Raw genomic sequence first — 26,174 nt, 5'->3', positions numbered from 1 at the left:
ACGGTCATTCGTTAGGAAGCGGTTTCGTCTTTTAACACTCAACTTACTTATTTAACTTAACTTACTTATTTAAGACGTAATGCACTGTTTTCTTTACCTAAACTAAATTTTGAGCCCTTTTACGTAGTTAGGCTATTGTAATATTGGAGTTTGTGAGAATTGATTAGGCATAGACTCAGATTGAACAATTTTACAGGGGTTTATATAATTACATGGGCGTAGTAGAAAATTTAGTCAATTAGGTCTGTCTGTTTACTTAGCATTACTATTTGAGATTAGTTTACTTTAATTTTACTTTAACCGGGTCGAAACTTAATTGAATTCTGGGACCAAACTGAACTGCCCTGGGAATTTTATGGCCTTGGTTTAATTTATTCAAAGTCCTTATTAGATTAATTACATTTACCTAAGTTACTCTTACCTGAATTTAACTAGCCTACTTAAACTTACAAAGCAATTATTAATCCTTTGGATTTTCTGGCACAAGTCTGAAAACACGTTAGGCGCATGGAAGAATTGTGTGTTTAACAGCTCGTTTTATACAGTTTACTATATTACTAGAGAACACTCAGTGGAAGGAATTACCCTCGTAATTTTGTAGAGTATGTTCCTTCAATCTTCCCACTGAGTGAAACAAATTTCCCACAAAAGAAGATTGGCATTCCCTGCGGGGGGAGGGGGGGGGGTTAAGGCCTGTGTTGTTGTCCTGGGATTTTTTTTTTGCTTTGTTACCTTTTAAACTCATAAAATGTCTGAGAAACAATTAGCATATTCCCACCAACTTTATGAGGAAACCTGCAAGGATCTATGCACAAGCGCTGCTGACATAATTCAAAGGGCAAGTGATGTTGAGTCCTTGACCTTGGAGGGATATTGTCTTAGGCTAGAGTCTCAAATAAAGAAGTATGAAGAACTCAACTTTAAGTACTTAGTTCAACTTGGAGAAGAAGGGTTCTCTGAGCAAGACCCTGATAGAACACAACTCACTGCAAAGCGGCATCATGCCAACCAAGTCATCATGCAAAGCACTGAAGTTTTGGAGAAACTAAAAATCATTTGCATGGAAGCCAAACCCCAGAGTATTGCAACAGAGTTTAGGCCATTGCATAAGGTTAAGTTGCCGTCTTTATCACTACCAGAATTTGAAGGGATCGATGGAGAATGGCCCCCCTTTTGGGATGTTTTCGAGTCTAACGTTCACTCTCATCCAGACTTGAGAGCTGTTGACAAATTAATTACCTGAAGGGATGTTTGAAGGGTGAAGCTTTAGCTCTGATTAAAAATATCCTTGTCATGAATGGAAACTATTTAGACGCCATTGACATGTTGAAGAAAACTTATGCTGATCCAGAGAAAATAACCTCATCTCTAATTTGTCAAGTAGCAGGCCTGCCTAAGCCTTCTGCAGATCTGGATTCACTACGTGGCTTCCGGGCTAAACTTGGACAATATGTTAGAGACATAGAAAGAAACAAACCTAATTCAGATCACTGTACCTGGATACTTGGTCCTTTAGTTTTCCAAAAACTACCTGGCAAGGTGAAAGAACAAATCCAAAACAAGTGTAGACGGGACTACCCTTCATTCCTAGATATTGGAGAGGGGCTAGGAAAGATAATCCTGACCTTGTTTTCTTTGGATTTTGAACCCAGGGATAAAAATAAGGATTACTCCCATAGAAAACCCAAGCCTAACCAAAGTTCTAATAGACCAGGTAATCAGACCAAAACTCAGGTTAGTTCTTACACCCCAAGAAACATGATGCCACGAATCTGAGTATTTCTGTCACTCCGGGTCAGCCTAATAAGACAGCTAGAACTCAAAGTTGTGTGTTCTGTGATAGACCAGAACATAAAGCCTACCAGTGTGACATTTACAAGACCACGCAATGCATTTCAAGACTTACTGCACAAAATCGTTGCGTGTAATGCACTTCACCTAACCATAAGACAACAGATTGTCTTGTAAAGTTCCACAAATGTCTGTCATGTAAAACTGGACTGCACCATTCAGCATTGTGCCCTGATTCCTCAACTGAAGTCTCTGCTGTGAACTATTGTGGAGACAATGACAGTGACAAAGACTTAAGTCACAAACAAGTGGAATTCTCCCTACTGCCTTAATGAAAGTGGTGTGTCCGCCCTCAGGCAACACCAAGGAACTTAGATCACTGTTTGATTCTGGGGCGCAACGCACCTTCATCACACAAGAGGCAGTGGAAGAGTGTAAACTCGTACAAGACAATCCTGTCCAACTGAGCATCAGTGAGTTCTGGGATACCAAAGAACCTAGAGAATATAGTACGGTCACTGTACCTGTCAGGGTAAACGATGACAGCCTTGTAACTTTAAAGGCTATTGTCGTACCTAAACTACCTCAGAGCGCTAGGCCTCGTGGACTCTGTAAGATAGTCTCTGAACTGAAGAGCAGGAATGTCACCCTAGCTGACCCTAACTTGTCAAGTAGTCAGATTGACCAGGTGAAACTGCTTGTTGGCATAGATCACGACTTTGACTTTATCCATTCTCCACAAGCAAACGGAGTGAACCTGATTGAGTCCTCCTTAGGATATCTGGTCGCTGGTAAACTGCCTGGTAATGACACCCCTATCAGTACTCATTCTGTAACTGTAGTGAGACTAGCAGTTGATGGACCTTCCAAAGCTGCTCTAGAGATATCACTTGAGATGTCTTATAGCAAATTTGCTGAAGACCCCATCCAACAGCTTTGGACCCTAGAATCAGTCAGAATTGTTGATCAAGATATGTCACCCGAGGACAAATTTGTACTGGAAGAATTCAAGAATTCCATCAATATGGTTGAAGGATGATATGAGGTATCTCTCCCCAGGAAAGTCGAAAAGAAACAACTCCCTACCAACTTAGCACTCTCAAGGAAAAGACTGAACAGTACTATTCACAAGCTGAAACAAACTAACAAATATCTGGAAATTTATGAACAGATCATCAAAGAACAGCTGTCTCTTGGCTTCATTGAAACAGTGCCAGAAGAAGACCACAAGTTGACAAACGTCCATTATTTACCCCATTTACCTGTGATTAAGGATTCAACTATGACGCCCATTCATATTGTGTTTGATGCAAGTGCCCGGATGGACAAGCAGGCCCCTAGTCTGAATGATTGCTTATACTTTGGCCCATCTTTGACTGGTCATCTAACCGACTTGTTGTTGAAATTTCGTCTCGACCCATTTGCGGTATCGGCAGACATCAGCAAAGCCTTCTTACGGGTAGGTCTCCAACCTAGTGATCATGATTATACACGTTTCATCTGGCTAAAAGATCCTAACAATGAAAAGGACCTTCAAGCCTATAGGTTTAGATCAGTTCTCTTTGGAGCCACCTGCTCGCCTTTTCTACTCCAGTCAACCTTGCAACATCACTTTGAAACCTACCCCACTTCACCTGAAGTCAGTTTCTTCATGACCAAATTTTATGTGAACAACTTAATTGGTTCCTTACCTACAACAGTCAGCCTCTACAGCCTTTACAAGGTTGCAAAGGAAGTTCTGTTAGATGCCGGAATGCCTTTAAGAGAATGGATCAGTAATGATCCAACCTTCAACGAAATGGTAACACAAGAAGGTGATAGAACAACAGAAGGCTCAGATCTTGTCAAAGTTCATTGGAACTACAAGACTGACCACTTAAGCATAAAACCCCCTACCTTTGAGGAAGCTCCGCTTACCAAATGGCTACATTTGAGCAACCTTTCAAAAGTATTTGACCCTCTAGGATTGTTTGCTCCCATAATTATACGAGCCAAAGTTCTCATGCAAAAGGTCTGGAAACTATTTAAAAGGTGGGATGAGATTTTCCCACCAGAACTACAAGAAGAGTGGTCGAAGATCAAGGAAGACCTTGAGAACATATCATACCAGGAATTCCCACGCTTCACAGCCAACAGAGGGACTAACTACTCTCTTCACATATTCTGTGATGCTAGTGAAAAGGCCTATGGGGCTGCAGCCTATTTGATGGACCTACACGAAGGTGCAAACCTGGTTTTCTCCAAAGCAAGAGTCGCCTCTCTTAAAAAGAAGAGCATACCACAACTTGAGCTGACTGCCAACTATAGTGCGGTTAAAATAGCTGACTACTTCAGAACCGTTTTCACTACCGATGGTGTCAAGATTACCGACACTGTCATATGGTCTGATAGTAAAGTTGCCCTACACTGGATTCAGAACAACAAATCTAAAAACGTCTATGTCCACAACAGGGTGAATGAGATAAGTCAGGTCACTGAAGTGAGGTACCTCTATGTACCTGGTGAAGAAAACCCAGCAGACCTTGTCTCTAGAGGAATTTCCATGTGGCAGTTTAAGAAAAGTCAAATTTGGTTCCATGGCCCAAGTTGGCTCCCGAACCCAGAGATGTGGCCAGAGCAGACAGAAGTATCTACATGCCACCTACCTGAAACAACTGAAGAAGTTTTAACTACAGTTGTCAGTGAAGAAGCTACTTGTCCCATAGATATCCGTAGGTTCGCTTCCCTTCCTAAACTTATAAATGTCACTAAATTAGTAATTAAGTTCACTAGGCTCCTTAAGCGTACAATTGAGAATCGTAAAACTAAGAACACGGGACCTGTAAACTCGGAAAATGTTGAAGTACAAAACTCAGAAGCATTACGAATTCTTATTGGCTTCACACAGAGTCAGTACTTCCCAGAGGAGATGTCATACCTCAACAAGAATTCCCACAAAATTCCAACTAGAATTAAATGCCTAGGCTTGTTCCTGGATGAAAGCAGACTTTTGAGATGCACTGGGAGACTACAAAATGTGGACCACCTTCCATATAGAGGTAAATTTCCTCTGCTTTTACCTCCAAATTCTCCTTTAACTGGACTTATAGTCATTCAAACACATGAAAAGGTTCTTCATGCAGGCGTTCAAGACACAATTTGCAAGGTGAGAGAAGAATACTGGATACCAACACTGAGACAGTGTGTCAAGAAGATGAAAATGAAGTGTCACCTATGTAACCATCTGGAAGGACCTGCCTTGTGCAGGCCTCCTCCGCCACCTCTACCAGCTTGCAGAGTGAACAGTCTCCGGCCATATGCGGTGACCGGAGTAGATTTGACTGGACAAATTCTTATCTGCAATCCAGCCACTAAAGAAATGGACAAGGTTTACATAGTCGTGTTCACTTGTACCTCAACACGAGCTTGTCACCTGGAAGTGGTAAAAGACTTAACCAGCACTGCTTTTCTCAATTCCTTCAGGCGATTCACTGCACGAAGATATTGCTCTCGTTGAATGATTTCTGACAACACCACTAACTTCAAAACTGGCTCTTCCTTGACTCAGTTCACACTGACTAGGGAAAATTGTAAATGGACATTCATCACACCTAGGGCACCCCATCAAGGAGGCTTCTATGAGAGGATGGTTGGCAGTGTCAAATCAGCACTAAAGAAAGCTATATTCAAGAAGAGGATTAATTCTGACAAACTGAATACCATTGTCACTGAGATAGAACATCGTATTAACAATAGACCTCTTACATATGTGGATGTTACATCTCCAGATACCGTCGATGCCTTTACCCCTTCTCACCTGTTGTATGGCTTCCGGTTAAACTCGTTACCCACTACCATAGACCGGGACTACCTGAAAGACCCAGATTTTGAGCTTGACCACAAACAATGTAATGAGAGATTCAAGTTTGTATCTCAGGTAATACATGCATTCCAAGAACAGTGGGAGAAGGAATACTTGCAGTCCCTAAGAGATAGACACTATTTCAACGGGGATCCAACCCAACTGTTCCAAACTAAGATTAAAGTAGAAGATGTGGTGTTAGTACATAATGACACCCCTCGTTGCATGTGGAAATTGGCAAGGGTCATTCAGCTGATGCCCAGCTCTGATGGACTGGTCAGAGTTGTGAAGCAACAGACCGGCAATGGAGAGACAACTAGGTCAGTTGACAAACTACCCGCTGGAGGTCTCTAAGCCAGAGGATGTGTATACTGTAGATGCTTCGGAGCAAAATTTAGGAGACAGTCAAAATTCTGAAGGCTATCAAGCAGAAGAAGAGAGACCGAAGAGAAGAGCCGCCACCAACTCGAGGCGATTCTTACAGCAGTTGATTAATGATGAAGCTGTTTAACCTAACACAAAACTGTGTGTTTTGTGTTATCTCCCCTCGGGAGGATGTTGTAAATTTTTTTGTACATATCCATTTTCTAACCTTTAACGAAGTCACTACTAAGAGCTACAAAATAACTGTACCCCATTTTCTTTAGTATAAGCTCTGCAGAAATGATATATTTTGAATAATCTGATTAATTTTACTTAGCATTTAAAATATTTGATAGATAGATTTAATAAATAGATTTAACTGTCCCTTCAAATTAGTTAAGAAATTATTTAATTGATTTAGGGAGTGATAGGAACCATTGACCTGACATAGGCCTTTTCGGGGGGTAGCCATAGACCGAGCTCGGGTTTTTAGGCCTTGTTCAAACAGGCAGCATGGGAGATGGGTGACAACTTGTTTCGTCAACTTCGTCTTGAGTTTAATTTACACCATTCTTCCAGACTCCCTACTCTTAGTTCACTTGATACCATTAATCAAAAACAAGCTAAAGGATGCAGCTGACCCTGGCAACTACCGGCCGTTTGCAATCACAATGATCGCATCGAAGATACTTGAGTCGGTTCTTCTAGTGAGACTTCTCCCCTTTCTACACACCACTGACAACCAGCTCGGGTTTAAAGCAAACCACTCAACCGACACCTGCATCTATATACTGTTTTCCTTTGTTTTGTGGATGTGAGAAAAGCATTTAACAGAGTAAACTACCTGAAGCTCTTCCTGAAGCTGCATGAAAGAGGCACACCCCTATATCTAATTGGCATTTTACATTGCTGGTTCTCCACACACCAATTCTGTGTCAAGTGGGGTAACGTATTATCGTACACCTTCGGCCCCCAGAACAGGCTTTGGCAAGGGGCATTCTCTCTCCATACTTGTTTAATACGTACACAGATGCCTTGAATGTCAAATTGAACTCACTCCCAATCGGATGCACTGTCAATGAAACAACTATAAACAACCTCTGTTACGCCAATGATAGGGTTCTGATTTCCCCATCAGTGCAAGGTCTCCAACGATTCATCGACACTTGCCGCCAATATGCAGAGGAATTTGATATAATTTACAATGAAACCAAGACCCAGTGCATGTCGCTGCTCTCGAGATCGCTTAAGCATGTTGCGGAACCACAAATTTTCCTCGGAAACCATCGGCTGGAATTTGTGCACGAATTTCTGTACTATTTGGGTCACATTATCACCAATGTCCTAAAAGATACGGCAGACATTGAACAGAGGCGTTGTAAGCTATGTGCAACTGGCAACATGATTGCAAGGAGGTTTGCCTTCTGTCACCGAGACGTGAAACTGCTGCGCTTCCGCTCATACTGCTACAGTATGTATCTATGGGTGCTCCCTCTGGACGAACTATACCCGAGAGACCATGAGACTTATCACTGTTGTGCACAATGACATTTTGAGACACCTCACAAACATTCCCCGCTACCACTCCGCCACACAGATGTTCATAGATAACCACCTGGACAATTTAAAAATCGTTGTAAGGCGAACAATGTCGTCTGGTAACCTGAGTGAGAAACAGCAGCAACTCGCTCATACAAAGCATCCTAAGGAGTGAAGCAAGAAGATCTGAATTGTGGGAAAGATTGGAAAATGAGGTCTTTGTCCCCCAAAGGACTTACTCTCTGTATTGGCAAGATGTCATCTGCAGATTCTGTAATTATTATTATATTTACTGCTGATATTTTACTTTTTCATTATTACTGTGAATACTATCAAGTTAAAGTTTTTTTTACATTCAATTTTTGTATTTAGCTCTCTGGACCTGACTACTGTAACCACCCAAGGTCTCTAGATGAAATTTAAGTTATATAATCTGTGCACTAACTGTTATAACTCTCAATGCATTTTTTTCTCACCAATATTACTACTGTTATTACCAGTATTATGATTACTATCTTTTATGCTACCTCAGCTATTTGGTGTATAAATGCTGATTATTCATTTTTTTTATCATGTCTCATGTATCTAGATTGTGTATGTTACTGTGTGCATTTTGTATATTCCATGTATATGGCCCTGAACTGAAATAAAGAATATTGTTATTATTATTATTAAAGTGTAGACACATCATATGCTGGAACTGGCTTGATGCAGGTGAGCATTCCAACCATACTATTACAGCACTTTTTATGTTCCATGCAACATGAAAATCTGGTTCTCAGTAACTTTAACTCCTCTCTCTAGCAAGGGGAGTGAGGAGTGGTAACAAACCTAATTTTTGTGGCTAACTTGGTTTGTTGCTTGAACAGATATTAGTTCTTTTTGTCTTCCGTGGATGCAATAAATCTGGACATGTTTCTTGTGTTGACTCCTAGTGGACTGAGTTTTAGATACTTATGTATCTAGTCTCTCACAGGCTTAGACTCCCTTCTTTAGAACTCTCATTTCTGGGAAGGGTGGTTGGGTGTGCCAAACCTCCAGTCAGTTCAGGATTCTCGTACTTCCTCCCAAGTATGAGTATCCTATTGGCAAGCCTGAAGGTTTGTTCTGCATATGAACAAACGACAAATTTTTAATAAATTTGTATCTTTCATAGCTAAGAATCCTGAGGTCTTAACATCGATTGCCCACCTCCAGCCACCTCTTTAGTAATCCTGGCTTGGAAGAAGGACTAAATATGTCACAAGGTTCATGCGTGGTCGATGACCACTCTCCACCTCTTCTACGCCATAGATGTCAGATGCCTCAGATTCCTTACATGTATACACTCTTTGATAGTATTTTTTAACTGATTTCCAGCTGGCACCAGAGGATTTATCGAATTTTTAAGACCTCAGTTTTGTTATCTATGAAAAATAGAAATTGATTAAAAATTTGTCATTTCAGCAGAGGAAGCCCCCACTAAGTATTTTCCTCCAGGTTATCCTTTGGATTTTCCTGTTAAGTCTCTTCTCCAATGGAGAAGATGCAGCTTTTTATTCCCATCATTGGGTTTAATTACCAGGTGCTTGTGGTCAGCCCCGAAGTCCACGTCTATCCTTTTAGTAAAAGCATTTTTAGGTAATGGTGAGCTTTGCCAAACATTTTTAAATACGTATTGGAGATGCGTACTGATTTCATACATTTTTGCTATGATAATTCCAATGATTATTGATTTTATGTACCAACTATCTTACTTCAGCTGATAGTATTATTTAATTTAAAATAAGAAATATCGAGTCATAATATGCTGGAAACAGTTTAACATAAAAAAGGGGTGTCGTCTTATACACTGAGTCACCTTTTATAATGGCAAGTACAGTAGTACATCATAAATGTGCTGACATGGTATATCGATAATATACTGGAATAAGCACTCAACAGATGACCTTGCATGTAGCAGCCTACTCAGATCAAACTCAAACAAATGAGTTTTCAGTAATTTTGATTCATCTCATTAGCATGGCCCTGGTAACAAACTGTTCATCACAAAATTTTCTTATCAGTCAAACTTTGTTAATTGCATGGAATAACTTTTGTTATTATAATACCAAAGTTATATCTATGTCTGTAAACTGGAAAAAATCACCTTATATGATGTTGACCAATGGAACATGAAGCAATGACAACGGAACGAGGCCTTTACTACTGATTTGCCAAATATTTGATTTTACTAGCCTTCTTTTAAGCACACTTTTATTTCTTATCAAAGTTTTTCCTTATTGTAAGTATTATTTATTCATCTTATCTTTTCCTTATTGTAAGTATTATTTATTAATTTTATCTAAGTGTCATTGTAATTCCTTACATAAAAAAAAAGATGTCTAGACTAACCTTTCACAGGCAGTCCCCGGTTATTGGTGGACTCTGTTAATGGAGATCCAGTTTTATGGCGCTTGTCTAGCCCCATAAAATTGGTGATTTATGGCGCCATAATGGGCTGAGTTTTGGTTATTGGTGCCATAACGGGCCGATAATAGAGTTATAGTGTCATAACATACCTAACAGAGATGCCATTAACTGAAACTTGGTGCCATAAGCGGCATAAATAACTGAGTTTCGGTTAATGGGTGTTTCGGTTCTCACCACCCATCTAAGAACGGAACCCCCACCGATAACCAGGGACTGCCTGTGTTCTGCACATACTGTCATCAACACTAAAAATGATAGGAATTCAATGAGATTGCAAACATTATGCTTGACAAGTTAGTTGGCAACATACATCTGAAAATGCCCAGTCACTGAGCAATAATAATTAACGATTTCTATGCTCAAAGAAAAATTACATAAACACAGTATGCAAAGTACATACAGTGGTCCCCCCATATTCGCGGGGGATGCGTACCAGACCCCCTATGAATAGTTAGAACCCGCGAATAGTTGGAACCCCCATAAAAAATGCCTAAAACCTCCTATTTTGTTAGTTAAAACTCAAGGAAAACCCACTAAAAATTTTTACACCTGGTTTTTTTAATAGTTTTATCACAAAAAGTGCATTTTATGATGAAATGGTAAAAAAACTAAGAATTTGTGGATATTTCTCATAGAAAGATACTGCGAATATGCGAATTTTCTGTGGATAATGCTGGGAAATGTTTCAGAGAAAACTCTGCTAATGTGTGAGTCCGTGAATCAGGAGAATGCGAATATGGGGGTGTCCACTGTATTCTGTAAAGGGAACTGTATACTATGTATTGCCATGCATTAACTAAAATTTCCCAACTTCCAGCCAGTGTTGTAGTGGTTGTTCTTGTCACTTACCCCGGACAGCCTTATAAACAACAATGCTTCATGGTTTCAAATGTTAGCAAATTTGTGTAATTTACATGGAAGACATGATTGAAGTACTTTTTACAGTTTCACAAAATCAGATGTCTTTTTATTTACCTAAAGTGAGGTGAGACATAATTATAGAAAGGCCATCATTGGATTGTGTTTGATTTTCGTGGACTACTTGATACAAGAACATTTTCTGTGTGCTTTTATTGTTATAGTATCGATATAAATTGGCATGTTTATAATTTGTATAAGATGCGAGGGTTTTCTTGTGAATACAGTGTGTATAAGCATTCTGAAGTATTAGGTACTGAAGAAATAGTTTGCATCTTTGTGAATGTAAGGCTATGATTTCGGAAACATTGATTTCCGCTAGGTAATCAAGAGAGCTGTGTGTATATTGCCACATTACCTAAACTGTACATTTTTGAGTCGACAGATGAAAATAGACTATAGTACTCGTTTTGTCTTCTTCCTCGCAATGGCAGTATTCTTGCTGGCTTCTCATGCCAGATGCAGAGAAGTTACTCAAAAGAAATTCCAGTCTCTAGCTTTGGTTAGATAGTAGATGTGACTTCCTTTAATTAAGCTTTTAACGTGGAGGTTGGGTGGCACAGGAGCCTAAATTTTTGTGATTTTACAGTATTAGGCTGCTTACCAAGCTGGTAGTATTCTCTTTTTACATTGGGAAACTTAAGTCCTTTTTGTTTTGAAAAACAAAAAGGACTTGGGAGTTGCAGGAGGGCTGACGTATGTGACCAGGAAACTGATATTTTTAGGTGGGAGACCAACACTAGTCAAGATCTCAAGACAGTCTCCTTGTAAATGGCAAAGGTTTGTATTGTCAAAGGAACAGGTAGCAAGTTTTTAAGATAATTTACATTTTCTGTAGATATATAATTCTGAAGTCTTTCTTTTGTCATAGTCTGACCTCTAACCAACCCAACCATTGCCTTGTTACTGAAGTAAAAAGTGCAGTGCTTGCTAAATGAATGGGTGGGTTTCTTGCCCTTTCACAAGCCAAAAGGTAAGTAACTGTAGTGCATATGATCAAGCATCAACAACCAGATGACTATCACTGAAAGTTTTCCATGTATAAACTTCAGGTGTTCATATATCTGTACACGTATTGGAAAAATGCAACTTAAAAAGTTTTATTGCATTACACAGTACCATTCATATCTTTGTTTCACATTTGAGTCTGGGACTTTGCACACCCATTTTTTTCAGAACTCCTGTTTCTGTGAAGTCATTTCCTTCTTACAAAGCAATTTCCTTCTCTTGAACAGCACCCAAGTTGTTATTCTGGGTGTGGTAAGCATTTTAAATTGTAATTTATTTTCTATTAAACCCATTCCTTTTTGACATTTTGGTTCACTTCCCAGAACAACTGTTCTTTGGCTTCTCCTTTAGACCACTTAAAAGTGAGATAGTTAACCTCAAAAAGGACCTTGGGGAAGCTAGAGTGCATACACTAACCTTCCTGGAGAGCAATGCTGTTTTTGCTTTCAGCTAGGAAGTACCTGGAATTTTTATCTATAACTTACGATAGGTGGACGTTTAGATAAGGGATTTCTATAAGTAGTAATGAAATTTGTCTAAAAATTATTATTATTTTTTTAATACTGAACTTTGCAGCATTTGTAAAGGTGTATATATATAGACTGCACTTACAGCCCAGTTCTAGTGATGTTAGCTATGGTAAGTTAAACGAAACTGGTGACTCATAAGGGCAGGAAATCCTACATGCATAATATAGTAGGACCAACTGTATTCATCTTTCTGAGTGTGATTGACATTTTCATTATTATTTGTTTAGAACTAGTTTTGGAAGTGGGGAAAGCAAATAAAATGTATATACATTCCAAATTTTATTTCACACCATTCTATAACATGTAACAGCAGATCACAAGAAATACAAAATGTAGCAGAATAACTTTTCAGAATACCTGCACAGGCAAACAAGATTTAATAATGGACAAGGTATAATCCTTTGCAGATTCTAACTGCATAAGACATTTCAACATCTGCATGTATATACAGTTCTGAGTATTTAAAAGGTAATGATTTACAAAGTGGTTTCACTTAACTTACTATCTTACAGCCAGCATGATTGACTTTTCATCTCCACTTCAAAAGATGTAGTTAAAACGATAGTTTTTCTCTTACAACATAGAAGGTATATTTTCTCATACAACATAAAAGGTATATTTACTCTAAGTAAACAGTATTTTAAAGTATACAGTATTTCTTATTGTACTGCCGATGAAACAATTCGTTGAATAACAACAAATCAAATTGAGGCAGAAATAGTGGATGACAATTGGTAAAATTAATTTTGTTGAAATTAAGACTGATAAAATATTTATGCCTTTTCAAACCCAAAATTAACTTTTATACTATTTAGCATGAATCTTTCAAAATATATGAACCATGATTGATTTTATTAATGGTATATCTATTGTATACAGTATCTAAGATGATAAATTAGTTCACTGTGATGGCAAATTTTTACTGTAACGGTAAATTTTAAGGCTATAAATTGCTCTTAGACACCAGGATATGTGAACAGTTGAAGAGGTAAAAATGATGAAATCACAAGTGTTTTACTGGAAAACAAAAGTGAAGGAAACTAATTTTAATTGAAATAGAAATACTATATATTGTTCATGATGAAATAACGATGATACAAAGCAAGAACAAAGGTTTCATTAACATAATTAACAGTGTTCAACTGCTTGGCACTTTGGCCCACTTCATGGATTGTGTAAATATGTAGCTAAAAATCTTGGTTGACAAGTTATTTTCTAGAGGAATTGAAAAAATATATCAATGTAGTATGACAGACAGGATCTTTAAGGAAGTTTGAAAGCCATAAAATTGTCTTCAAGTAACATGGAGTGGGTATTTTGTTCTTTGCGGTAAAAGGAACACCATACCTAAATTTTAAGAATGTTAAAATTAATCTCTGAAATCTGTGCTTCAGAAATATTTTTTTCCCATAAAGGGTTTAAGTATCCTGGTACAAATTTGTTAACTGGCTTTTATATACTCACAGATCATCAGTTTGAAAAAATGTCTACACTATACTTTGGCATAGATTCCCAAGTAAATAAATCCAGGTTTTTAAGTAAATCCAGGTTTTCTGTAATTAATTAAATTTCCAAGTACGTACTAGGTACAACTCCTCGGATAATGTTACATGTTTTGTCAGTATCCTTAGTTTGTCATTGAAAAATTAAGGGGCTTGCTATATAAAAACAAGAAAATCCCACTGTGCAGAAAATTAATTTACTATTACAGTATACACACAGCAGTCCTAAATACTGGAAAAAGCAGAAGTGTGGCATATAAAATATATGGAATAATAATAACTAGAGAGCAATGCTTGAAATGTGCATGATTACTATTTCTTGAGGAAATATGGATTCTTAATAAAATTTTCAAGTACGTTATATGTACCTGTGCAAGTATGGAATCTTAATGAAATGTTTAAGTATACTGTATATGTGCCTGTATCTGAAACTGAAATATTTTAAATGCGTTTGTAAATACAGTATACTGTAAACACATACTTCAGCACTGGGTATGTTACTATTGTATAGAGGTATAAATATGCATGTTTGCAGTGTATAATCATAAAAAAAACAGAAGTATAGATATCAAGGTTAACAAGTAAATTTTTATACAGGGTAAATACAACGTAACTTGCACAAACAAATATACACAATATACAATATGGACTATCCTTAACTTATGACTACATCAACTTTTATTTATCTGCACTTGAGGGTGATGAAATTACTAGTGTAAAAAATGTATTTATAAAATATTACATGGACGTAATGAAATGTACGTATAAACTATGCAGTAATTAAAAAGAATAAGTAATAAAATCAGTTTTGCAAAAGTAATATAATAGTACTGTAGTAGGTAATGTACAAATAAGAGAGCTATTGCATATATGACATACACACTTCCCAGATATGTCTCATGGTCGGGAACCTAATCTATTCATAAGTAGGGGTTTATCTGTAGTCATAAAAATAATTACCTGGTTTTGCTGGTACTTGAAATGTTTTTACAAAAAATATCAACTGTACCAATGCAAATTACAGTTTAGTTTGGCACAGAAAAAACTGCACCATTACAAACCTCAAGCACCAAAATATATAAAAATAAGAGCAATATATGTAAAATGCTTTCTAAATGCTGAGATATTGGTTTTTAATGAAATCTTATACATTTGCTACAAATTTGAAAGAAACTTAGGCAACCAGGAGATGCATATAAATAAATATCACTGTTGTTAGTTTTTATAATCCAGGGGGGAAGAGTGTTAATAAGTGAATTTTGCAAGAAGAGGTAATATATATTACCTGGATAAATAGCACTCTAGTAACTTAGTGTATAGCTATTGATTAAGTGTGAACCAAATGCTGTTCAGTTTTAAACTTTTAACAGAACAAACCATGAGTACTGTTTGAACATTGTTCAAAAGATTGATGTAGAATATGCACTCATCTTTATCTATTTTTATATAGACTATATAAATAAAAAACTGAGTTTAACCCCCTTTTACTGTATGATACAAGTCATGAGAAACAAATCAAGCTGTTCCTCTATCCTAGTAACTGCATAAAATATGATTCAAGGCAAAAACCTAATTGAACTGAGCTAATGGTTTAGAAAGTTTCTTTACTGTGGTGTAATGCTATGAAGTTAAGAGTCATCACTGAAAAGTAATTTACTTGAGTGAGGCTTTCAAAAAACCTATTTTCATGTTTACTCCAACAAATTTACCTATTTTACAACAATGTGACTGCTGGGTAGCTTCATTTTCAACAAACATCCCTTAGTGACTGTAACATGCAGTTAATACAGTACTTAAATTACTTTCATTTATGCTACTTAGCTGCAAGGTGTTTTTATGGGGCTCAAATTAAGAAGGCTAAATATTTCTTTGATAATGAAAAACTTCATAGAATATATAGCAAATGAGAAAATGTTGTAATCTTAGTTTTTCACACCTTAGCTGCCTTAGCTTCCTAGTAAGCTACCAGTATTTTATATTCTTTGTGTGTGCATTCTGCTTGCTGTTTCTTTGGTTAGATTCTACTTTCTTGAATGTGTCTCACTACTGTAAAAGTTGACTCGTTCAGACATGGGATGTGTATTCCTCTTAAGGCACTTGCTCTTGGTTCTTACAGTCCATCTGATTTTGTCAAGTTTTTCATAAAGGTAGGCTGCAAATTTGTTGACCTTTGAGTTGAATTAATGTTGAATAACTCAAGTTTATTATCTCAAAAATTGCTGTGCCTACTGAATTTTCATCTTTAAATGTTTTAAGTTACCCACAAAAAATTCAGTTGCAGTGGCACAAGCACATAACTTAAGTTTGAGTATATACAGAATTTGTTTGAATTTAGTTTACTGGGAAATGCTTTCAGTACAACTTGTTTTATATAGTATAGCATGAATAATGATTGTTCATTCAAACAAATCAAGTTACTAAAATGAGTACAAAGCAGAGTTGTCTAGAAGTGGTACTTAATTCCCATACATTTTAGGCTCACTTTGGATCTAAACCTTTACAGCTTGTACTCCTTTCAAATTACCTTGGTGACTGCCAAGTAAAATGAGTTGGTCAACATTATGACATCCATATGAAGACTTCATGTGAAATTCTGTGATCTGTATTTGTAGAATATATATGACAGCTGTCAAAATATTAATATAATATCTGTATGCCCAGAATGTTATGTAAACTTTATATGATATATATATCTAAATGTGCTCATCATTGGGATAGAACAAAAAATATACAGAGTATAATTATGAATATTATCAATTTCTTATGATTCCCTGTGCTGTGTTCTGCATTTATACATTATTCTGTAACACTTTGTTACTACTGTACACCCAATTGTTGTGTCTAGAAAGGTAACATACTCTACACAGTAATGGGTTTAGCTACAACCTACTTCTGTCTTCTGCTAATATTTTTTTTTTACCTAAGGTGTAAACTGACAATTGTTTTTCTATAATTACCAAATGTAAAATCTAAGAACTCAGCTGTACCAGTATATAGGTATGAGATAGGTTTGACTCCATTAAAAAAGCCAATTTACGTTAACAATAGTACGTACAGTACAAACTAGTACTTGTATGAAAACACTTCGGTATGATTCTCATGATAAATGATATATTCTTGTAACTATAGAACACCTGGCACAGGACTTTTCAGCCTTGCATTTGAAAATCCTTGGGTTAGCTAAAGGATCTAACACTTTTAAACTATCTGGTATACAGAGCATGAACATGTGAACATTTGTAATTCTAACAGAACCATGTTGTGTCTATGATAGATATTTAAGAAGATATAGGCAAGGCAAGTCCATTTTTTCAATTAATCTGAAAAAAACCCCACCAGATATGTATTTTGTACATAATTTCTGGACTGTGGTTGCATTATTCCTCAATTTGAAAAAGGTTAAGAAACTTTTGGTCTAGTTCCAACCAGCTTTGCATTTAGTGTAAGAGTAATTTATCTTGTATTTTTGCTTGCAGTGAAGCTTACTGTCGAATGTGCTGTCTTAATTCCTTAATTGGATTTTTAAAAATATGTAAAGTATCATTCTAACTAGGAAAGTTTGTAAGAAGAACACTGTATTTGGAGCAAAATTGTAAGATTTGTGTATATGAATCAACCAAATTCATGCAGTAATCTTTTCTTAGTTTATGAATATTCTTACATATTTATACATGTTGATTGGCTTAATAGTTTTCCAACTTCATTAATAATTAATTGATGTACAACCACCTGAGATTATTATTTAAAGCTTTTCAAAAATTCTTGTAGCCTACATGGCAAAAGAAATTAGCAATTTTCTTTTTAAGATCCAAACTTAATGATCTACCTTACCGTCATGCATGTATAATGTATAATAGGAAAACAAGTAGCCTACTGGCATGATATCAACCTGATGCTAATGGGAATCTACTTGACCATACAGATGATGCTATGGGTTACCCTTAGCTATACTGGTTTACACTGGAGTTACAAATATATTATTACATTAATGCACTTTCACAAACAGGGACAGACAAACATACTTCAAGAAAGACACAAACAACATCATCTGTACTGTACACACAAAACAAAAATCATGTCACCGGTTACGTATTCACTGCAAATGTTCAAATGAAATCCTAGTGTTCTTTATGGCATGCATATTGCATATTATATGATAAATTTAATAAGGATGCATGACTTTAATTATTTTTTACTTTATGATGTTTCATAACTCTTAGAGCTTTATATATAAAGAAAAATGATGAGGTAACTAACACCTCTGCTGCAGATTTTTAGGAGCGAAATAGACTTGCATAGTTTCTATAATTAATGTAAAAAAAAAACTTTTCAATTACAAGTGAATGCCATCATGTAGTAAGTCTTCCTGGGCATATACACAACAAAATCATTTAAAGGTTTATACAAATAATTATGTTTCCTTAATCAATAATATAAAATGCTTTTCAACAAAACAGTATTAAATGTTACATATCAACATTATAAGAACAATAAACTATTTATAGTAAACATTCTACGTTAGAACATCTAGTATAACCAGTACATACTAATCAATTTTAAGTACTTCATCAACTGGTACACGTGATAATATACCACCTTAATAGATTCTTCAAAAAATTTGTACGACTTTCAATGTATCCCAGCAAGTACTAACAAATGATTGTTTAAAGGGAAAAGGCCATTGTATTAAGAGAGGATACTGTATACAAAGGTGTCTATTGAAGAGTAGTAGCTAACGTATGAAATTCCACTGTGTTAGTGCTGGAGCTGTGTTGTTGCAGGTAAATTTCAGAACTTTAAATAAATATGTTCAGTACCCTAAATTTATTAGAATCACAGATTAATAGATGAATATATCGGGATAAGGCAGCTGGTAAATGGAAGATGGAGATGTGATCCCAGCTGCACTATCACAAGTCATGCCAGCGGCAGGCTGGGCAGGGGGACAGGTGGGTGGAAGTCTGCTGAAGATCTCTGTCAACTTATTCTGTAGGGTGTCAGGTTGCTGAAAAGCATGACATACTTTATAAGTTTATGTGAAACATTCCAGATATATTTTAACACATCAAGCTACATTTTTTAAGTGCATGTGATTCCATTCTTCCAAGCACTGTAGGAGAAAATACAAAAATATCAAACATTAATTTCCATAAATACAAATGTTGCTTATTCTTACATAAATACAAACAGTTGGTCTTTACATGAGGAATTAAGTTCAGTGGGAGATGGAGCAGGCTATTCTAAATCAATAGCTACCAGTGGGAGGGAGACACTACCACCTCCCGCTACTGAGCGATGCATCCACTTGCCTTATAGCCTTGCTCAGAGTCGGATGTACTTTCCTCCTCTGCCTGATGTTAGTTGGCTGTTCTACAGTTCACTTAACTTCTGGTTTTTTCTTTCCAATTGTTTCTGTTGTGATACTATGTTTGTGTATATTTGGATCTTGCTTTATTGCTTATAGTATACTGTTCTTATCTTTTGGTCATAGATAATCGTAACCAAACCCAAGAATCATCTAAGCATGCTGATCGACAGCCTCAAAGGTTCTGCCCTGGGGTAGGAAAGCATTGCAATGGCTTCCTTTTCCCCTTTTGATATGGACCTGCATTTGGTTTGCATAAAATGTAGCAAACATGAATGCTCCTTTACTGATCTTTGTGACAAGTGTTGCAATCAGTCCCTGAAGCAGTGGATGCTTTTTACTAGGAAGAGGAGATATATAAACAAGACTTGCCATCTGTCCTGGCAAGGGTATTCTCCTCCAAGAACACCAAGAGTTCCCTCTCTCTTCTGATGTGACTGTCTCTTGCTGCTACCTTTTCCAAGGAGGGGTCACTCCCACACGCTCTCCTGAAGTCAGTTTGGGAGGGCGGGGGCCGATCACGATATCTTGAGGGCTTCCTCTGTTTGCTTGGATGGGGAAGAATTCCACCCAGAGCAAAGGGAGGTAATCCTTTCTAACCTATCTTTTTCAGAACTAGGCAAGATCCAGAAGACATTCAAGGAACTCATGGATCTTAGCCCTCCCTAGGTCTCCCTGGGAGCCCTCAGTGCAGGGTTTGATCACTCGCCTTATTGCTTCTAAGGTGCCTCCTACCACCACAGAGTTTGTAACCAGGACTTCAGCCTCAGTTACAGTGTGGACAGGCTACATCCTCGGCCATGGCTCCCATGGTCCTCCATCATTCTCCGATCCTGTCAAAATCCAAGCTTGCTGCGGTGTCTTCCTCTTTGTAGGGTCTTCTAGAAGTTTTGATGGAGAAGTAAAAAAAAAGATTGCAAGAAGAAGTTGAAGAAGAGGCTCTGTTTTTCTTCTTCATTATTGTCTTCTGCCTCCTCCCCTTCCCCTTACAAAGATCCCGTTCCGCAGACAGACGAGGAAGAAGGTTGCTTCTACCGACCATAAGAAAGCATGTATGCTTTCCCATGGTCTGTCTCCTACTGCAGAAACAATGGGTTCTCTTGCTTGCTTTCCAATGTTCTCCAGACAATGGAACTGTGTTGAGGGCCCCTTTGGATCCATCCCCACAGCATGGAGGCAGCTCAGGTAAGCCATGTCGTAGCTTTCATGAGCCGAGTCCAAGGGAGTGGGTCTCCTGCAGCTGTGGACTCCTAAGACACCAATACCGGACGTCGGAAGTCATCTCTCAAGTCTAGTAAAAGCGCCTCAGTGGTGTGGTTGGTTTGGTGTTTGCTTCTCATCTCGGTGGTCGCGAGTTTGATTCTCGGCCATTCCATTGAGGAGTGAGAGATGTGTATTTCTGGAGATAGAAGTTCATTCTCGACGTGGTTCGGAAGTCACGTAAAGCCGTTGGTCCTGTTGCATGGAACCACTGGTTCCATGCAACGTTAAAACACCATACAAACAAACAAAATCAAGTCTAGTAAAGAACCTTCTGCTGCATGACACTTCAAGGATTTGGAGTGGAAGCCTAATTCCTCTCTTGGATGCCCGTGTAGCAATCTGTAGCACACCTGTGCCTCGTATGCACGAGTGCGCAGGTCTCCCAGATCAGTGCCACCAAAGGGTTTCTGCCCAGAGTCCTACAGACCTGCAAGACTCCAGGAAGTGCTTGCAGTTCATGTACCAGGGCATGACCTATCAAGAGAGTGAGTGTACAATATGCAGGCGCTGCCCCTCCCCTACAAGATCAGTTCCAGGGTCCTGAGACGGTGGTCCCCTGTTCAATCGTCTTTGCACATAAAGGCCTTGCCCTTGAAGAGGATTACAGCGCCTCGTTGGGACAGCCCGTGTGTGTGTGTGTGTGTGTGTGTGTGTGTGTGTGTGTGTGTGTCGGGTTAGGTACATTCGCAGGATCATGGTCATTCTCCCAGGGACAATCTCCGTTCTTGTTTGCATGACGAGATATGTTCTCCCAAACCTGAACAACCGTTCATGGCCTTCTCCTTACAGGACTTCAGCCTCCGCCAGGTCTTTGAAGGATGCAAGGCCCCTCTTGCCTATCCCATCTTTCTGGAGTAAAAGGGGACCAGGGGTTCTGAGGAGGGTCTCTCGGCAAAGAGAGTGGGGGTTGGGATGACTCTGACTTGGGGCCCATCCAAGGACACAGACACCCCTGAACTACAGAGGTCTTGAGTCCATAAGGAATCTTCACCTTCATTTTGAACTGGCTTGGAAAGGTCAATTCCAACTGCACAGGTTGACCTAGACCTAGTTAGTCTTGGACTGAATGTTGTTGGAGCAACTCGTGTTGAGGATATCTCTCTCTCACATCAGGAGTCAGCAACCCAGGAATAGACTGCTATGGCAGCATTCCAAGCAGTCTCTTGGCTTGACCACTGTTTCTGTCTGGGGGTAGGACAATCACCTATCTAGCCCACCAGACAGCTAACCTGTGGGCAAACTTGATGCTCAAGAGAAGAGATGAAGTTTTCTCAAGCTTTCAAGTTTGTATGTCCAGAGTCACTTCTCACTTTGAGAAATGGACTGTTGATGGGTTCCGCTTCTCCTTTCAGTAAAGAGCAAGTGGACACCACAGTGGATGGATGGAGGGCAAACAATAATGACTGCCTCGTCCACCACTTGATGGCAAAGACCTCCACATCAAAGCGTGCTACTGCAGCCCAACCTTCTTGTCAGACTGGCACTTCCTCTATGGGTCCCAAGAAAACCCAGAATTCTAAGGGCCCTTGTGGAAGACCCAGCCTCCTTCTTCTGGCCCCCATCAGGAAGGGTGCAAACCAGCATACTTATCACCCCTCTGCCCCAGCCAGGGAGAGGAGGCAGGGGTAAGAAGAAGGGAGGAGGACACTAGGGTCGGCATTCCTCCCCACATGCTGCCATTGGTGGGGGCATTGGGCAACATGTCAGTGACATGGAGCAAAGACCTGGGTAGTGAATGTCCTTTGTGGTAGACTATTTACATCCTTCAAGTCTCCTCCACCTCTCACCAGCCTTCTAGTCCATCTACATATGTACAGTGCTCCCCCTTTTACAGGAGAACAGGTTCCAGTACAGTGATGCTCAAATCTGTGACATGACTCCATAGGATTTTGTTCAAAATTTACTAATTGGCAACCTAGCATGTTGAATATTTATCTATTATTTTAATGCGGAAACACAATTATTTCATACAATAAGGTCATAATATGTTTCATAAGAGTGAAATCTGTCATATATTTCAAAACTGTAGGAAAATGTCACATGTAGCAAATTTCAGAAAAAACTCTTGAAACATTCTAAAATCTTTTGTTCACACATCGCTGAAGCATTTGAGCAAAATGAAGTCGTCATCAAGCATCAGTTTAAATGTGAAATAAAAAACGAAAAAAATTGTCATAACATTAATAATTCTTCCAAAGCAAGCATAAAATTTGAAATAGTCCTATTTGATTGCTTTTACACCACAATGCTGAAAAAATGTATATGTGTTTATACAAAAGTAGAATGCGCTCACCGATATCAACGTGTGAGGGGAGCGTGTGTAACATATCGTGTAACATATCATTAGTGTCAGTGCAACAACAACCACCTGGTGTAACATAAATAGGTCTATACTAAGTAGCGATAATGAAATTATCTTGAAAACATTTACTTTATACATATGTGTTAGAGGAATAAATAATTATTTGTTATTCTTAAATATTTCAAAAAATAATGTCATACTAGCAAATATTCGCCAATGCAATTGTTCTTTTGTCAAAGCCAAGATATTGTTCCTAGGCCTAGGTGTTAGATTTCTTTACTTTACACTCAACAGTCACCTCTCTCTATTAATAATTTCTGGCTAGAAAGCAAATGAGGTTATTTACACATTCTTGCACTTCAAGTTACTTCATGAAAGAATAAATTATACGCCAAAAGCGAGCAGAAGGACTTTTAAAAAAATAAAATTTGAAGCCAGTTGAAAAATAACAACTTGTTGAAAATTGTATTTTTCCTAACTATACGAACTTGAGGTCCTTTAACAATAGGAATGTAACTTGCAGCAGCTGGAACCGGTCGTAAGCTTCGAACAAGGGAGTTCGGTAGTTAACTGCTTGTCCGACAGTCAGAGCACCGCGCGACTGGGAGGTGAAGAATCACTTTGTTTTAGGCCCAGGAAAAAAAGAGTGAGGGGTGGCATGAGGTGGGACTATGTGTAAAGGACCTCAGGTTTGTATAGTTAGGAAAAATACAATTTTCGACATTGTTATTTGTTCCAGTACATAATACAAACCATCGGTCCTTTAACAACAGGAAGACTCACTTCTTGGTGGGTGGAATCTGAGTCAATGAACAGATTGGTATTCGTCCAACCTTGGTTCCCTCCCTGGTCGTAAGAGCAGAGGGAGGGATCCTAGCCTCTGCCCAATGATCAGGGTATGTACCGCAGGATCAATGGTCAGACCTCTGGACCCAAGTAATAAGAGGGAGGCCAACGTACCTCTTAAAACTAACAAGCAAGAACTTGTTCCTATGCAAGAGCCAATATGAAGTCATGGGTTTGTCTCTTGTTGGCTTCCACTATCCCCCCCCACCCCTTGTTGGGGAGAGTGGTGGATAATTGCTCCTATCCCTAATGAAAGGGATAGGATGGAGCTCGGTCGGGTAGCTTACCTGCATCGGCCTCCTGTTCCAGCGTGGTGACAACCGCGTTCCTCTGCCCACAGGTAGAGGGGGAGAAAAAGATGAGGAAGAGAAGCCAGTCACACTCTCATTCACTCATCCATTCATGCAGTCACACAAGGATGCGATGCTGTTCTGTCCGCTCGGGTGCTGGGTAAGCTACACAACCTGTTGAGCAGCCACCACGGGTCCCAAGGAAAAAGTGTCCAAGGACCTGTGGGCTATATCCCGAAGGTAGAAGGAGGTGAAGGTGGTCTGGTTGGTCCAGACCCTCCCCCTTCAGGACCTGCGCCACGGAGAAGGTCTTGCGGAGCGCAAGGGAAGGACCAATACCTCTGACTTCGTGGGCTCTCGGACGAAGGGTACGGATGTCGTAGCTACCATCAGCTTCGTACTCCCTCCTGATCACCTCACGCAGCCAGAAAGAAAGAGTATTCTTGGATACTTCTTTCATGGTCACCCCGGTGCTAACGAAGATGCGTCGACACTCAGGTCTGAGGTGCCGAGTTCTCTTCAGATAGCGCCGTAGCACCCTCACAGGACAAAGCAGCATCTCATTTGCATCGTTGTCGGTGAAGTCCTTTAGGGAGGGGATTGTAAATGACTCGAACCGGTCGTCAGGGACCGAAGGATTCTGAGTCTTCGCTACGAAGTTCAGGACGAAATCGAGCGTCACAGATCCCCATCCCCTGGAATGCTTGATGTCGAAGGATAGACCATGAAGTTCCCCTACTCTCTTTGCCAATGCCAGGGCCAGCAAGAAAAGGGTCTTGAGGGTCAGATCCCTGTCTGACGACTCTCAGAGTGGCTTGAAGGGACTTCGAGTCAGACTCCTAAGGATGAGAGTCACATCCCACTCCGGGGGCCTGAGTTCCCTGGGTGGGCAAGACCTCTCGAAGCTCCTCATTAGAAGGGAGATCTTATATGAGTTCGAGATATCGACTCCCCTCAGTTTCAGGACTAGGGCCAAGGTGGCCCTGTATCCTTTGACTGTGGGGACGGAGAGGAGCTTCTCTTGGCGAAGAAAAACGAGGAAATCCGCTACCTGCTGAAGAGTGGCTCTGAGAAGAGAGAGACCCCGTCTACAACACCAACCACAGAAGACGGCCCACTTTCCCTGGTATACAGCTGCAGAGGACTGTCTGATGTACCCAGCCATCTCTGTTGCTGCTCGGCGAGAAAAGCCTCTCGTTCGCAAGAGATGGTGGATTACAGCCAGTCGTGAAGACGAAGGGACTGGACTGACTGGTGGTACCGTTCTACGTGTGGCTGGCAGAGGAGGAGGTTGTGCCAAGGGGAAATCTCTCTCGGTGCTTCTGCAAGCAGAGCCAGCAGGTCCGGATACCAAATGGCCTGAGGCCATTCGGGAGCCACCAGGATCATCCGGAGATTCAAGGTGACCAGCGCTCTGCTGATCACCTTGCGAATCAGACAGAATGGGGGAAAGGCATAGACGAAGAGGTTGTCCCACGGGTGTTGAAGAGCGTCCTCTGCAGCTGCCCATGGGTCCGGCACAGCCGAGTAGAAAACCTGAAGTTTCCTGTTGTGCCGGGTGGCGAACAGATCTAAGACTGAACGCCCCCACAGGTTGAAGAGCCTTTCCGCCATGTCTGGGTGTAGGGACCATTCGGTCCCTATCACCTGATCCTGACGGCTGAGCTTGTCTGCTACTACACTCCTCTTGCCTGGAATGTAGCGAGCTGAGTGAGCCACGGCCCACTCGTGCACCTGCAATGTCAACTAGTGCAACAGGAGGGACACTAGGCCCCCCTGTTTGTTGACGTATGCCACTACTGTGGTGTTGTCGCACATCAACACCACCGAGTGTCCCATCAGACGGTCCTGGAACTCTTGGAGAGCGAGAAACGCTGCCTTGAGCTCGAGTACGTTGATGTGAAGGTGCTTGTCGTGATGATCCCACACGCCTGCAGTCAGCAACTCCTCCAGGTGTGCGCCCCATCCCTTGGTTGACGCGTCTGAAAACAGTAACATCTCCAGAGGGGGGGAGTGCGGAGAGGCACTCCTCTTATGAGGTTCCTGTCATCCAGCCACCAGGCTAGGTCCTGCCTCACCTCCTCCGTGAGGGACACGGGCAGTACGGCGGGTCTCTTGCCTGTGACCAACTCTCCTTTAGCCTCCACTGAGAGACCGCAGGTGAA

The 26,174-nt window shown here is 39.7% G+C and overlaps 2 protein-coding genes across 2 annotated transcripts in view; one reads left to right on the top strand and one right to left on the bottom strand.

Annotated features, from left to right (window-relative positions):
* The first annotated feature begins 3,073 nt into the window (after positions 1-3,073).
* Positions 3,074-5,287, top strand: LOC135211335 (uncharacterized). Its single transcript, XM_064244651.1, has one exon. The coding sequence runs from the start codon at positions 3,074-3,076 to the stop codon at positions 5,285-5,287; it is 2,214 nt and encodes a 737-aa protein (XP_064100721.1).
* A 7,420-nt stretch (positions 5,288-12,707) lies between these two features.
* LOC135211334 (protein EFR3 homolog cmp44E-like) overlaps positions 12,708-26,174 on the bottom strand; it is a 171,584-nt gene continuing 158,117 nt past the window's right edge. Inside the window, exon 16 of the mRNA XM_064244650.1 lies at positions 12,708-18,973. Within this exon, the coding sequence (XP_064100720.1) occupies positions 18,784-18,973 (190 nt within the window). The 3' untranslated portion in view covers positions 12,708-18,783. The remainder of the gene's footprint in view (positions 18,974-26,174) is intronic.

This window comes from Macrobrachium nipponense, chromosome 4 (assembly GCF_015104395.2).
Source record: "Macrobrachium nipponense isolate FS-2020 chromosome 4, ASM1510439v2, whole genome shotgun sequence".
Lineage (NCBI taxonomy): Eukaryota > Metazoa > Arthropoda > Malacostraca > Decapoda > Palaemonidae > Macrobrachium > Macrobrachium nipponense.
This window is presented reverse-complemented; position numbering and strand designations above follow the sequence as displayed.